The following is a 16326-nucleotide window of genomic DNA, read 5'->3' on the forward strand; positions in this document are numbered from 1 at the left end:
TCACGCAAATGCGTCGTTTCTGCTCTCATCAGCAGCAGCATCCGTCCATCAGCGAAATGACGGCGCGCGCATCACTGGCCCGAGCGCAGGGCAGCGCCAACATCCATGAACAAACTTCACTGGGATCCTGCACAACAGCGTCGACGGAAGAGCAGAGGATGTAAGTGACATTCATCCCGGTTCACTCTTCTCTGTCATGAATTCTCTCGACTCACAGCTGTTTCAGAAACTATGACAGGTGCTTAATGTTCATCCTCATCCTCATCATAACGATCATGTGTAACTGCGTCTCTCAGCATCCTACAGTTTCTATGGACTATGCGTATTATGTCATTTAGTTTTATGCTGAACAAAGTCACCGACGCACTGTTGCAGCGCCGCGCTTCAGTCTCAGACAGGCGAATACGGTTCTGCTGATATCAGATGCTGTTACATAAGACGGCTCGTGCCCTTTACTACACAGGGACGATTTACCTGCAACATATGGGGGGTGGTGACGTCATGGCCCGCTCCCATCATGGGTCGTGTAACCGTGGAAGTTGTGCATCTATAAAAAGATCTGATTTTTGTAAACAAAAAATGTAGTCTTGTGCTATTACTGCAGTACAATCCTGCGAGGCAGAAATTAACCAGGGATATGTCCCAGATATTTAAAATGTGGGGGCAAAAATAATTATTTAATATTAAAATATGCATTTATTCAAATTCCAGAAATGTTGGGATGTTTTTTAAATCTGAATAAAATGAAAACTAAAAGAATTTCAAATCACATGAGCCAATATTTTATTCACAATAGAACATAACAAATGTTTAAACGGAGAAATCTTACAATTTTATGCACAAAATGAGCTCATTTCAAATTTGATGCCTGCTACAGGTCTCAAAATAGTTGGGATGGGGGCATGTTTACCATGGTGTAGCATCTCCTGTTCTTTTCGAAACGGTTTGAAGACGTCTGGGCATTGAAGTTATGAGTTTCTGGAGTTTTAATGTTGGAATTTGGTCCCATTCTTGCCTGATATAGGTTTCCATCTGCTGAAGAGGTCGTGGTCGTCTTTGACGTATTTTTCGTTTAATGATGTGCCAAATGTTCTCTATAGGTGAAAGATCTGGACCCGTATTCATGACAAATCTTAGCGCTAAGAGTTGCTCCTAGTAACAAAATTCTAAGAAAATTCTTAGAAATGTGGGTGTTTCCTCTTAAAATTAAAGAAAAGATCCTAGTAAAGAAAAAAGTCATTCAAAAAGCATCTTAACCCTTAAAAGAGGTCTTAAGGTCCAAAATTGTTAGGAGTACGGACGAGGACTTTTAAGAGGCTTAAGAGTTTCTTTAGCAGTGGAGAAAATGGACGAAACATTAAGAGGGAGAAGAAATGTGTTGCACATAATGCATAACAGTGAGTTAATAAGACGCTACACATTAGATGGTACAGGGATCATGTTTGTGACCGATCTTCTTAGAGACACGCTAACATCTCCGACATGCCATAGCGCCAGAAATGGACGTAATCGCTGCATTAACTGCATTAACATATTTGGCAACTGGAAAAATGCAACTATGCAGCAGCGATGATTTGGGTGAAGGCTGATAATAAACCCTAATCTTAAAAGCGCTCTTTTATTTCCTTCTTGGACAACCAACCAATCACAGTCTTCAAAAGACTTTGTCATAGCTATCAACGGGGTCAGCCCCGCCTCCTCACTGAGATAAAAGTTTTTGTCTTTTCCTCGCTCAGAGTTGCTCTCAGATTGGTCCTGAATCACTTTTAAGCTAAGACTCCTAGTTAGAAATTTTAAGCTAAATTAGGAGCTCTCTGAGTGGATTCCTAGAATCTTTAAGAATACGGGCCCTGGACTGCAGGCAGGCCAATTCAGCACCCAGACTCTTCTACTAAGAAGCCATGCTGTTGTAATAGCTGCAGTATGTGGTTTTGCACAAGCAGCAACCTCCCGCTCCCTCTCTTGAAACCAACACAGAAGTGACTAAAACTGCAATTCATTGCCAGGCCGCTAGAGACTGGTTCCAGAAGGGAATCAGTCCCATAGACTCCCCATGTTAAAATGCCCAACTTTACAGCAGAAAAATATATATTTACAGCCTGGTACAAAAATTGTTTTTGGTCTATATAGCTAATTTTGCCCTTTGTGATAACTGAGGGGGGTGAATTTTTTTATAACTCACCTGTTTAAATTATATTAAGCTTTAAAGTTCTGCATAATTAAGGGCGTGGCCACTTGAGTGACAGGTGGACTGCCGCTCTGCTCCAGAGTGTGAAACTCGCTAGAGTGTGAAACTTAGAAAAATTAAAGATTTAAAGATTTTTATTTGTACAGAAAAAAATATTATAGGTAGGACACTGATAATCTGGCAATTAGATGTTTTAATGAAAATGATTGGCAATTACATAAGTTTTCGCGATCTATCTAACTCATTTTCAACCAAAAACGAAGTTATGGTGTTTTGTCTTTGCACGGCAGCACTGCTGTCACTATAGAGGGGCGTGGTTTCAGCTCAGCTACACCCACGTCCCGCCTTTTTGCCCATTTTCGATTATCTGGGAGTGACGCGCTGCCAAGATGGTGGCGGTCGGCTCTGCCCACTTTAGGCTTCAAAAATGCTCTTCAGAAACCTACGAGTGACATCACGAACACTACGTCCATTTTTTTTTACAGTCTATGTGGTTTTGCATTGTCCTGCTGAAATACACAAGGCTTTCCCTGAAATAGACGTCGTCTGGAGGGGAGCATATGTTGCTCTAAAACCTTTATATACCTTTCAGCATTCATAGTGCCTTCCAAAACATGCAAGCTGCCCATACTTATCCACCCCCATACCATCAGAGATGCTGGCTTTTGAACTGAACGCTGATGACACACTGGAAGGTCTCCCTCCTCTTTAGCCCGGAGGACACGTCGTCCGAGATTTCCAACAAGAATGTCAAATTTGGACTCGTCTGACCAGAGAACACTTTTCCACTTTGAAACAGTCCATTTGAAATGAGCCTTGGCCCACAGGACACGACGGCGCTTCTGGACCATGTTCACATATGGCTTCCTTTTTGCATGATAGAGCTTTAGTTGGCATCTGCAGATGGCACAGCGGATTGTGTTTACTGACAGTGGTTTCTGGAAGTATTCCTGGGCCCATTTAGTAATGCCAATGACAGAATCATGCCGATGAGTGATGCAGTGTCGTCTGAGGGCCCGAAGACCACGGGCATCCAACAAAGGTCTTGAGTCTTGTCCCTTACGCACAGAGATTTCTCCAGTTTCTCTGAGTCTTTTGATGATGTTATGCACTGTAGATGATGAGATTTGACGTTGAGGAACGTTGTTTTTAAAGTATTCCTCAATCTTTTTACGCACTCTTTCACAGATTGGAGAGCCTGCGCCCATCTTTACTTCTGAGAGACTCTGCCTCTCTAAGACATCCCTTTTATAGCTAATCATGTTACAGACCTGATGTCAATTAACTTAATTAGTTGCTAGATGTTCTCCCAGCTGAATCTTTTCAAAATGTCTTGCTTTTTCAACCCTTTGTTGCCCCCGTGCCAACTTTTTTGAAATGAGCTCATTTAGTGGATAATAATGATTTTAATTTCACATAAAATGTTTGGTAACACTTTACCTACTAATGCATTACTAACATTAACAATGAGCAAGAGATATTTTATTGTATTTATTAATCTTTGTTAACATTAGTTAACATTAGTTAATAAAAATACAACTGTTCATTGTTAGTTCATGTTAGCTCAGGTCCATTAAATAATATTAACAGATACAACATTTGATTTTAATAATGCATTAGAAAAAGTTGAAAATAACATGAACTAAGATTAATAACTGCTTTAGCAGTATTTTTCATTGTTAGTTAACTAATGTAGTTAACACATTAAATTTGAAAAATGTAAAATGTGTCTATTTTACATTTTTCAAATTTAATGTGCATTTACATTACACCATATTATCATTAAAACAATTTAAGTTCAAATGCAAATTGTACATGAATTTATATTTGAGATGTTCCAAAGAACATCTGTCTTTATGATCAGCATCTAGAAGTAGTGCCGAAATATTTCATATTTCTTTGAGTTTACAGCAATTAAATGTAGATTTATTTTCAAAATTCTGAAATGTCCTCTTCATTTCCAGGTTCATAACATAAATGGTTCATCCATAGTAACATAAGAAGCGCTGCAATACATTGTTCCGAGATACAATACATTGTTCAGAGAAATACAGGCTAGAACAGAGATGAAAGTGAGCAACGAGGAGAGAATATCTTTTTAAGATGAAAAAATGTGTCTTAAAAGTTGCAATGATTTTGACTGTTCAGGCCAGCTTTGGAACACAAGGTTTCCTAGACTCAATGCTTATATAACACCAGCAGCTCCAGATATTGTGTGTGTCTCTGTTCATGTTACTTGTGGCGCAGACATTCTGTGATGTCCTGATCTGAACCCTGTTGTCTGACAGATGCTTTCGGGGGCTAAATATACAGCCAACTCTAATATCAATCATATACACTTTGCTTATTTATTGTGGAAGCAATGTTTGTTTGTTTTTACTGATGACAGTGCAGACTCAAATCAGAACTGGGTCATGCTCAAAAAAACCTTTTTTGAGGAGATTCTTAGACAGTTAGAATTGAATATGCTGAACACTTTCATTAAATATGCATTATAAACTAGAAAAATATAAATCCTGCACACGATCCACAAGTTTGCATAATAACAAAAATATTTAAATGTTTCGGTCAATTGACCTTCCTCGGGCTTACAAAATATGCAAAGTGCAAGCAGATTTGAGAACAAGATCTAGAGTGCAATCAGCTGTAGTAATAATAATCACCATGCATCCAATTAGAAAAAAATTATAATAATGCATTAAATATGCATTAAAATAATGTAGCAGCACATGAATCGATAGTTCACACTAGCTTTAGTGTTACGTCAATCACACCCACACACTCTTGTCACTCATGTCTCCATTTCATGGAGACAATCCATGTTTCTGTGAGTGTGTGAATAGCTCAGTTCAAAGTGTGAAAGAATCCATCAGCTGTACTGTATGTGTGTGTGTGTGTGTCTTTGTCTAGTTCATTTTGTTTATTGTTCTGAATGCTCGGTTTACATAAGCATTTATTTTCTTGTGCGTCATGTGGCATCCAGAATGAAATGCTCTCTGTTGGATTCTGTTCAGCATCTGATATTCTAATATTGTCTGACATGTGTCTTTTTTTATTTAGTATTTTAATGGGATGCAAGGTTACCATTTATTCTCCAAATAAACACACTTGTGTTTGTGGCTATCAAATGGCCAACCAGCAAATTATACTCACTCACCCTTGTGTTATTGTAAACTCTCATGACTTTTTTCCATCGAACACAAAAGGATTTTACTGGAATCTTCACGCTGCTCTTGAATGGGGACTAATGTGGTCAGGTTCCAAAAGTGATTAAAAGCACCATAAAAGTGATCCATGCACTATACTCCAACTCTTCTGAAGTCATGGCTTTGCTCAGTTTTAGTCTGTTCTTCACACAAAGCTATCATAAGACTTCAGAATGTCACATGACTTGGAATGTAGCACACAAATCATATGGACTACTTTTAAGATACTTTATTTTTTATTTTTTTCATTGTCTTTTAAGCTTTGCTGCCCATGTTCTTTACTTACATTGTTTGAAAAATAACAGTGTGAACATTCTTCTTTTGGGTAAATGAAAAATACCTAAACAATGCATATTCATATACACTGACCTGAATATACCTCTTCTATGCTGCACATATTTTTAGTTTATCAGTTGCAGTATTTTTTAATGAGGGGAACAAAGTTAACTGTCCTGATATGATAAGGAAATAAAACCTACAAGAAAACTTCATTCGTCAGTACTAGTCTGTCGTAATTTTTATTGTGTCTTAGAAAAATATACAATACAATTTAACAGTTTGAGTTTGATCAAAAGTGACAGTAAAGACATAAAATGTTACAAAAGATTTGTTTTAAATAAATGCTGTTCTTTTGAACTTTCTCTTCATCCAAGAATCTTGAAAAAAAAAACAGTTTCTGTAAAAAATACAAACTGTATTCAACATGTAATGATAAAGGTTTTTTGAGCAGTAAATCAACACATTTCTAAAGGACCATGTGACACTGAAGACTGGAGTAATGATGCTAAAAATTCAGCTTTGCATCACAGAAATAAATTGCATTTTAAAATATATAAAAATTGTAAACTTGAAAATAATATTTCACAATATTCCTTTTTTTTTTTACTGTATTTTTGATCCGATAAATGGTGATAAATTCTTGGTGAACATGAGACATTTAAAAATCTTACCAACCCCAAACTTTTGAACAACATACTGTATTTAAAAATTCTGATTCACTGCTTATTTGTATTTAAAAAACTTTTTTACATTAATCAAATTCATGTGGTGCAGCCAACATGCAGAAACACGCAGACCCTTTTGTGTTCTATTAAACAAGGTCCCTTTCCCTTTAAGTACCAACCAAGAGATTAATATTGTGTCATTCAAATATGCTTTTTTTTCTGACTATATTTCGTATGTGTGTCTTAGAGAGATCTGATCTGAGGAATCCTTGTAATTGTGCCGTTACAAGGTGTGAGTCCTCACCCATGTCCCTCTCAGTGAACCGAAGGCCATCTGCTGGTTCCCGCAGGTAATGCCGCCCTTCTCCTTTAACATACACAATCAGACACACTGAAGGTTTCTAATTATTATAATGTGATTTATTCATTCAGTGCCAGTTCCTTTAAAACACATCCAGTTTTCCAGTGTAAAAGTTTCACTGTGACATCCTGTTTGATAAGGACGTCAGCGCTCAGCTGTCACTGTGTGTGTGTCACAGAAGGCCTGCTGCCCCAAGCAGCACTCGACACTCGCATGGAGACTCGTCTGTCCGTAGCAGTTACTCAACAGCGTCCTGCAAGTGCACAGAGAGCAATACTGTACCACGCTCCAACCCAGCCACACCACGGTGAGCGACACACACACTCAAAGGTAGATTAGATTTGTCTTCCATCAGGGTCGCGTTCCAGATTTTGTATGGTGGCAGAAAGTACAGTACATAAATAGAATTAATGGAACAGACATGACACTATATGAATTTGAAAGTCTGGTTACTTTCTGTGAAGCTGCTTTGCAATAATGTGTATTGTGAAAAGCAATATACAAATAAACATGAAACATACTTGTGTCCTAATTGGATATTCAAAAGTTCTGAAATACAGAAATACTGAGATGGTTATGTGTATTGGAAGAGTTCCCACAAAAATATAAAATGATATTATTCACAAAGCCTGATGTTGTTCCAAAGCTGTTTTTCTTTCTCTGTGGTTCACAATGGGATATATTTTGTAAGAATGTGAATGGGGAGTAGGGCTATCATAAAAAGCACCATAGAAGTAGTTCATAGTATTATTAGTATCATTATTTATTTAAGTCTGCTATAAAAAAAAAGTCATACAAAAGCTGTTTTTCACTAAAAATCTTCCCTTTTGCTGTAGATCTCAATTGTATTTGTGTGATTGAATCAATGTAATTTTATCTGTAATTTTTGTGAGTGGTGTTGAATGCAAATGTCATTTATTGCCTGGCAAAAAAAAACAGAAAAAACCTGACCACATGTTCAGTGTTGCATTGTTGTCTTTGATAATTAATTTGTAGACCTGCCAGCTTCTGAAGTGTCAGACACTGATGTGGAAGTTGGCAGTCACTCACACGTGGAGCTATTTCAGCTTCATAGTTATTTTGTTATGTTGAGATCACAACAAAACAAGAAAGAAAAAAATGATAATGCATTGCCACGTAGGGCTTCTGTAATTTTCCCTTCAGCAGAAATATAGAATCTGTCGCTTTTTGTGCAAATGAGATGGGTAGACATCCCTGTTGCATAAATTTACACCATGGGTGTTGCACCAGTTGCCAGTCCTAATATTTGCACTTGGGCCTGTTATTTAGCTAGTTTTATTTTAACGTGCTAAATATGTTGTAATTATATGAGATAAATTGCAGTTATATATTATTATATTTATATACAAATATTATATATGTCTTGCTCTCTGACCCAGACGGCAGGCAAAATATGCAACCTGTAGTGAGAATCATGGGATCCGTCCGCCTGCTCCTGAGCAGTATCTCACCCCACTGCAGCAGAAGGAAGTGTGTATTCGCCACTTACGAGCTCGGCTGAAAGAAAACGTGGAGAAGCTTCAGGACCAGTCAGTAATGATTCTATCTCTCAACATCCTGTCAGTGGAGATTTATAGCTTTAGGACATCCTGAGTATTATACATGCGGATATATATAGCAGAACCAACCCTGCATCTGAATATACCTACTTCGCTACTATGTGTTATGTGGAACGATCATTTCATAAAGCGCAAAAGAAACTACGAGCATGCAGTGTCATCAGTTATATCATGAAGTTATCAAAAAGGCGAATAAAGCTGCCTTAAAACTGCATGCATTTGTTATATATGAGTCATATTTAAGAACTCCCTCATCTAACACCTGATTCAACTCAACCCCCATTAAAGTGGGTCAGAAAAGGTAAAGGGTTGTGAGAAAAACGATGCGTGTCAGATCCCCGTCACATTCAGCAGCGGCAGCTCTTAAAGTAATAGCAGACAAATAAGCTAATAACCAGCAGCTGTGATGTCTGTTAATCAAAAAAAAAAAAGAGGAAATCAATCACTTTTGTAGCTTTAAGGATTCATCTCTATTTAATTTACAATTTAAGGGTTTGATAACTTTATTCAATTTCTGTATATTTTCTACTTGCTGTAGGGTACAGGTAAATATGACATTTATTATAATAGGTTTATGTGGAGATTGATTTAAGTTCACTTGAATAATAAATGTTAATATTGATAGCTCTCAATTATACTGTAAAGTTGAATGGCTATAGTCAATGGTTAAATATTAGGGGGGGAAAATCATAGAGGCATCAGTATTATTGTTATCAGTGATACTGGTCTTCATTCATTAAAAAGATGTCGTTAAACAAATATTTAAAATATACTGTTTTTATGTTGTTTCTACATTGATTTGAAGATTAAATGTGACATTATTGCAATATAAAACTATACTTAATTTTAAACTTTAATGTTAGGTGGGATTTACAGCGATTATTTTCAGGAAAAAAAATGCGCGATTAAAATTAATTAAAGTTGATTTTTTTAATCGATTGACAGCACTAGTCTGAATTCATTACCACACACATTCATACCATATAGAACAAACTTTTTAATGGATGTGAAGTTCAAATGAAATGTAGTACCTATTACATAGTATGCTATTTTCGGACACAGCACTAGATTTATTGCTATACCTTTTTTTGTTTACCACGGCAGAGACTCTGAGATCGAGGAGTTACGGATGCAGCTGACTCGGATGCAGGAGGATTGGATCGAGGAGGAATGTCATCGCATAGAGGCCCAGCTGGCACTAAAAGAGGCCCGGAAGGAGATCCGGCAGCTTCAGCAGGCTGTGGAAACCGTTAGGTCCAATCTGGGGCCCCATGAGGCAGATCAACAGGACTGTAAGTCTGAAGGTCTGGGGGTCGGTAGGATAGGCCCACGATTTGGGGCATCCAGGTCTTGTGGATGCTCTCCGGCCCACACCATGAGTCGCAGCGCCACCTTCACCAGGCTGAGCAGTGACACGTCACCTGGCGCTACAGATCGCAACGGAAACGTACGTTCTGATCGCTACATTCCTGCCAACAGAGGGGCGATGACGTTACCAAGAGGGGACGGACGCACTCATCTACTTCTGGAAGCAGCTCTACTGTCCGAGCAAGTTCCTCACACGACACTATGCTCCACTTTGTCGCGATCCTCCACCTGCGAGAGATTGTGCAGTGGCGAGACGGTGTTGCCCGTTAGCCGATCCTGCCATGCTATTAACAACAACTGCAGCTGTGCTCCACATGCCTACCTCCCACACCACCATTTGTTTTTGCACCTCCCACAGGAGGAAGCACCACCTCCTCCTACGCCTCCTCCACCACCGCCACCACCAACAGCGCCCCCTTGTGCATCGGAGGTCAGTGACAGACCAGGGTACCGGTCACAGGCCTGCAGCCCCACCATAACCTGGATCTCCGAAGAGGGCGCAGGTGAGGAATTGAGCGTAATCACTTCGGCAACTTGCGCACCAGATGTTACTCTAGCTGAGCCGCAGGTGTTTTCGCCATCCTCTGCAACTACTTCCCCTGCTCAGATGTCATACGTCACAGAAACTTTGCCGCTAGACAACACAGTTGAATTTACATCATCAACAACGACGCCGACAGTGTTGACGAAGCCACAGGTTCAACAACCTTGTCCCAGAGTGTCACCACCTCTCGAGCCGCCACCACTGGAAGCAGCGGTAGTAAGGGTCAGTGGTGAAGATGGAGCGGGGGAGGACACAGAATCAGCTCCCCCTCAGAGGAGCCACTGGAGCCGTTATTTCCTGATTGACCTCTTAGCGGTGACCGTTCCTGTAGTTCCCACACTGGCGTGGCTTTGCCGGGGAACGCGCAATGAAGGCATGCCAGTGTACAACATGGGCTCCCTGTTGCGCGGCTGCTGTGCCGTTGCACTGCACTCTCTAAGACGGGTTGGCCGTGGCCGCGGTCCCTCGGGAACAGGAAGAGCAACACCTATCTGATAACTTTAGCATTACCGTACCATCAAAGACTTTTAACTGGATCTTGAGTGGAGTCTTTGTCCTTGATCTCCCAGTAGGTACTTTGTTTTGAACCAAGGAGGCCTCAATCCGTCATACCAATGCTTGTTTGGGACAAAGATCGAGGGAATGTGGCCCTAATTTGCACAGACACTCACAAGTTTCAAGGCTGTTGCTCATTTCCACCATTTGTTTTTCTTTTCCTTCTGGTTCTCTTATCTGCTTTATTTCCTCCCATTTCTGGCCGAAACTCAGCAGGCAGTACACAGTCATAAATAGCTGCAAACAAGAGTCCAAGCTGAGCAGAGAAGTCACAGTGTACAGAAATTTAGGCCTTAAGATTAAAAAAATTAATAAATATTAAACGCCTTGAAATTTCATTCTTATGTAAACTGTTCTATTTAACTGAATTCATTCTGCTATTGTTTCCTGAGTGAGGCCAGTTCACAACAAAATTTTGCATGCGACTTTAGGTAGGTTACATAGACATTGCTGAAAATTGTTCTTCATGAGAAGAGGAAATTTCAGGTCCATAGCTCAAACAAATTAGCAAGGCTAGGCTTTCAAATTTTAAACCTTTACATACCTGTTTCAAAGCAACCATTGTGCGAATCTTATTTCACAAGAAACATAACTTTTCACAATTATAGACAAAATTGCATTTGTTTAAAAGGGGAAAATAATATTAAATGGTAACTGCATAAGAATCAATAGGCACCCTGCAACTTTGATGTTTGGATCTCTAAAAAAAACCTTGCTTCTGTCATTACTTAAATAGAACTAAAACACTGATCCGATAACATGAAAATGCGGAGTGTTTTACGGATCAATATTCTGATGTCATTCTGCACTTTTCTACTAAAGTTTAGCGTTAGTTGTTTTATCAGTTATATACGTGCATTAATAATATGAGCAAAAAGAAACTGCTTTACTGTGCTTTTTTTGCTCATTACTGTAGAAAATAATTTTCAAAAATGCCAGATTTCATTGATAAAGCAATGGAAGGTGATGGCTTAAAATGAATTTACTAATCTGTCCTTTGGGTGGTGGATTTTTCTGCTCTTTTAAACTGTCTCAGGTGGAACTCAGGTGAACAGAACTAGAGAGGATGTAAACTTAGCGGAATCCAATGTCAAAACATTAATTCATTAAAAAAACAAAGGTTTATATAGAAGAACAATAGTTGTGAAAATATAGGTTTACCGTCACAATAGGCTTGTTTTTAATCTAAGGGTGTTTTGATGACCATCACTTCACAAAACAAATGGGTCTTTAACTGTTGCATGCAGATTTCAGTAAACTCTATTAGGGAAATACTTGCAATTAATTCATGCGTTTGTTAAGCAAAGGTTCTTTGAAGTAGCACAAAAGAAAAAAACTGGATAATCATGGAGTTCCAGTAGATTATTGTAAGGGCTTAGATTGCATGTTAGCACAATAATTCCTTGTAGTTAATTACCAGTAAACTTAAAGATTCTGTTTCAAATAGACATTCACATGAACAACTCATCCTAATTTGAAGAGTCTCATTGAAAAAAAAAATGATTGTGTGTTTAGACAGCGCCCATCAACATTCAGCCATAATTGTAAATTTGGATTATTTGATTAAGCCGCCCCTTGAAAATAAAAGTGTTCAATTAAAATGACAAAGCTTCTGTTGTGCTAACGACTGTTTTTTATTTATTTTTTTACACCCTGTGCTCACTTAAAAGCAAAACACTGATACAAAACAATTACAGGTAATCAGAACATAATTGATGTTTAATAATTAGTTATGCAGAATGGGATTTAGACCAATGAGATTTCACTGTGGGTGGGGCCACAAAATATACCACCATTCATCGTCGTATCTGTCATGATTATAATGACACACACACCATTTCAGTTTCTCAATCAACACAGAGACCAGCTTGATCTTTTTATAAACAATTTATTTTCAAGTAGTTTTGTTTTATACTTAACCAGATTTCCCCACCAGAGTACTTATTACCAGCTCAGCCACAACCCTGTTGCTGTGATCGCGTTTACAACACAGAAAACAAATATAAAACGAGAGAAGGGAATGGGAAAAAAAAGAAACTTGTGTCTTAATGAACATCCAATAATTGAGAGGATACCAGTGATTGTGTCAAGGAGAAAAGAAATAAAAAGGCAACAAAATATACAAATGCAAAACAGAGCTAAGCTAAGTGGTATCGCTATTAACACTAGCCCCTTTTGAGGATCACGTGCATGGAGCAATGTTCCTTAAAAGGTTGACCTGGAAGAAAACAAAAGAGAGAGGTTTGTTAAACAACTAAACAGTGTTCCTCAAAGGCCATAAATACGATTACGAGGGTTTAATCTAAGATCCTGTTAAATAAACTCTACAGGACGTCTAAGACCAAGACAAGAATAATCTCCTTTAAAGATTATCTGTTAGTTATTAAAGTGATCTGTGCAACTGGAAGAACTATCTACAATGATAAAATAAGTATTTTTTCAGGTGTCATACAGTCATAAAATGTACAAATCAACTCGGAAAAAGAAACATGTGAAAAACTTTGCACCTACCCTGAAAGAATGAATAGGGAATAACCTGAGTCCAATTGTGGGGGCTTTACTCCAAGCCCATCAGCTCCACATCAAATACGAGGGTTGCGTTGGCAGGAATGATGCCCGGGTGCCCCTTGCTCCCATAAGCAAAGTCCGGAGTGCAAGTCAGCTTGGCACGCTGCCCGACACTCATCTGTCACAAGGGGAAAGGTCATTTTACCAAATGAAGTACAGTAAGAAACAATGAATGGAGGTTCAAAGAAGTGACACCACTTGGCTATAGAACCACAATAGACAGCTTGTGTGCATTTGTACATTGAAGCGAAAGGGGAAATTTTCCAATTAGGCCGAGACCTAGTTTATGAACAGACGGTGTGCCTTTAGATAACCGCACAATGTAGGTCGGGCAGATTTATTATTGCAAATCAACCCCATTTTTCAGAGGATATTGAAAAGAATATGTTTTATAACATTACCTGGGCTACCCCCTCATCCCAACCACGAATCACTTCCTGTTTGCCAATTTTGAATTTGAAAGGCTTTCCTCGGTCCCGGGAGGAGTCAAACTTGCGTCCATCTGTCAGAGAGCCTGAGAAAAACAGGAATTAACAACACACAGATGAACGAAGCTGCGTCAACCAGCACATTACCGAGAAAACTAACATGTTTCATTCATTCATAAGCGTCAAATATTAAAACGGCCTTCCGTGACTGCACATCACAATAATTTGGATTCATCAAAACACTTTGGTAGGAAAACATAATGAGCGCCCAGACCGCTTGAATGTAAATATTTACGCATTATGGATGCCGGATGTTCGAATCAAACAGGTTTGGCGGTCGAGGGTAACGTACGTTCAAACCGAAGCATTATGAGAATCACGCCCACGGATTATTCGAATTGCAACATTTTAACTGTAGAACATTCGAATCTAAACATTCTGAGCATCATAAGCGCGGTAAAAACGTTCATACGCGCTTTGAATCTCCAAAATAACGATTAGTTTGGTGAGGCTGCCCGCTAACGTATATTTTTTCACCTCATCATTAACGACAGCGATACAATCACCGTACGTCCGCAAAAAAAGGCCACAGTTTCCAAATCCTGTGGTTTTAGACGCATTTATTATTTTTAAGCACAATGAAAGATCAAAAATGTAGCAAATATCAAGGGTAGATCAGATTTAAAGCCTCGATGAGCCGATCGCGGATGCGAAAGCGTCTATTGTGTCAATGCGGCTAATCAGCTAATGCTGGCTAACACCCTTCATGCGATTCATAAACACGATCACTTCTCAAACTTACCCACGTAGTGCACGACACACGTCTGTCCTTTTTTAGGGAAAGTACTTCCTAAAATTCAAAACAAGAAGAGAAAAATATTAAAAATGAACGGCAAATCCTGTGGGAAGATGTTAGTGTTTAGCTAGCAGGCTAACGCCCGAAACAGACAAGATGTGCCGATTTAAAATGCGGCTGATTTGATATATATATATATATAAGTATTGCGGTTTGTGAAATGTCGATGCGTCCATCTGTGGTGCATTTTACCATCTCCAGGAGTAATAGTTTCAACCTCGACTCCCATCCTGGCTGCTTGTTTTGACTCCTGACGCTCTGCACACAGAATGCGCTTCAGTAATTCAGTAATTGTGATTGAGGGCAGAAACCCCCTGTCTGCGCCACACTCGCGCTCGCAGCGCCCCCAGCGGACACACAGCGCTCTGCCTCTGAGCGGCCGTCCACCGCAAACCGTCTCAACTGTAAGAACAGTACAGTACGCTAACTAGGTATTAGCCATCGTGTTATAAATAGAATATTTGTATGTTGCATGATTGCTTTAATGCACCTGTTTTGTACTATGCACTGTAAAAATCATATCATAAATCACATCATATTTTGTACATTGTTAGTTATTTGCACTCACTGACTGGTATATCATCTGCATCTTAAAGTCACTTTAACATAGATTATATGATATTGAATCTAATCTAATTCAAAGTAGTGGCATGTAATTGTTTAAACCATTTTATATGAAATGGATACAGCAGCGCTTTATGACTCATACCTTGATCCACATCAGTGGAATGAAATTAAAATAAATTTACAGCTGTAAGTGTTTTTTTTTTTCAGTTTTCAATAATACTTTATTTCACAAGTGTACGCAAGAGAACTAATATTTAATCCAACTGCAATTAGACATAGGCCCAGTTTCACAGACAGGGTTTAGACTAAAACAGGATTAGGCCATTGTTCAATTAGGACATTTAAGTCGTTTTTATAAACATGCCTTAGAAAAAAACATTACTGGTGTGCATCTAAAGACAAAACAAAGGCACTGATATGTTTTAAGATCAGTCAGTGCAAGTTTCGGTAACTCTTTAGAATACTGTTCCTACTTACTGCATAACTAATAAGGAATTATTGAAGAACTAACAGGTAATTAACACCTAATTATCTACTGTTAACTACTAAGGAAGTATGTAATACAATTTTATGATTGTGTTAAGTAACAGTTAGCTAATCAGTAACTAATGTATTCTGTCATACCTCCTGAAGAACTATTAATTATCTACTTAAGATTCAAGAAAAATAACTATGAAGTAACTACTAATGAACAGTTATACACAATTACATTGAGATGTGACTATTGCATATAAATGTTATTAGCAGTAGTAGTAGTAGAATGAAAATGCAATACATTTTATAGAGGTTTTTGCCTGTGTAGTGAATTGTTTTGTGAGTGTGTTTTGTAAGAATGCAGCTTCCGATAGAAACCCCACCATCACTCCAGTGCCTTGAGATAACTTACCTTAGTTTTTATATTTTATTTACAGTACTGTATGTGTGCCTCCTCAGCATATACCACATTACCATTAGTTCAGTTCCTGTATGTAAGGCAAGAACTGAGTGAAAGTGAAAATACAGGTAACCAATTAGTAATTAAAAAAGAATTATCAAATAATTCTGCAGGACTTATTTCGAACCTGAAACAGTAGGCCTATTCTAAAGTGAAAATATTGGGAACCCATACTTGTCCTTTTACTCAAGTAATTTTGAAAATGAATAGGCCTACTTATAATTTCC

General features: G+C 38.5%; 2 protein-coding genes across 3 annotated transcripts; one reads left to right on the forward strand and one right to left on the reverse strand.

Annotated features, from left to right (window-relative positions):
• Positions 1-12464, forward strand: LOC131546247 (syntaphilin). 2 transcript variants are annotated; one of them, XM_058785690.1, is made up of 5 exons: positions 2-160; positions 6586-6688; positions 6878-7006; positions 8100-8249; positions 9384-12464. In XM_058785690.1, exons 2-5 carry the CDS (start codon positions 6645-6647, stop codon positions 10684-10686), a joined length of 1626 nt encoding a protein of 541 aa, XP_058641673.1. In that variant the 5' UTR covers positions 2-160; positions 6586-6644; the 3' UTR covers positions 10687-12464. The 2 variants fall into 2 exon arrangements, with proteins under 2 accessions (XP_058641674.1, XP_058641673.1); XM_058785691.1 differs by lacking the exon at positions 8100-8249 and having other exon boundaries at positions 1-160.
• Positions 12465-12618: 154 nt separating this feature from the next.
• Positions 12619-14903, reverse strand: fkbp1aa (FKBP prolyl isomerase 1Aa). Its single transcript, XM_058785692.1, has 5 exons — positions 14791-14903; positions 14545-14592; positions 13716-13828; positions 13258-13432; positions 12619-12964 (listed from the first exon to the last, which is right to left on the reverse strand). The coding sequence occupies exons 1-4, from the start codon at positions 14825-14827 to the stop codon at positions 13304-13306; spliced, it is 327 nt and encodes a 108-aa protein (XP_058641675.1). The 5' UTR covers positions 14828-14903; the 3' UTR covers positions 12619-12964; positions 13258-13303.
• Positions 14904-16326: the final 1423 nt, after the last annotated feature.

Source organism: Onychostoma macrolepis, chromosome 08 (genome assembly GCF_012432095.1).
Source record: "Onychostoma macrolepis isolate SWU-2019 chromosome 08, ASM1243209v1, whole genome shotgun sequence".
In the NCBI taxonomy this organism is placed as follows: domain Eukaryota; kingdom Metazoa; phylum Chordata; class Actinopteri; order Cypriniformes; family Cyprinidae; genus Onychostoma; species Onychostoma macrolepis.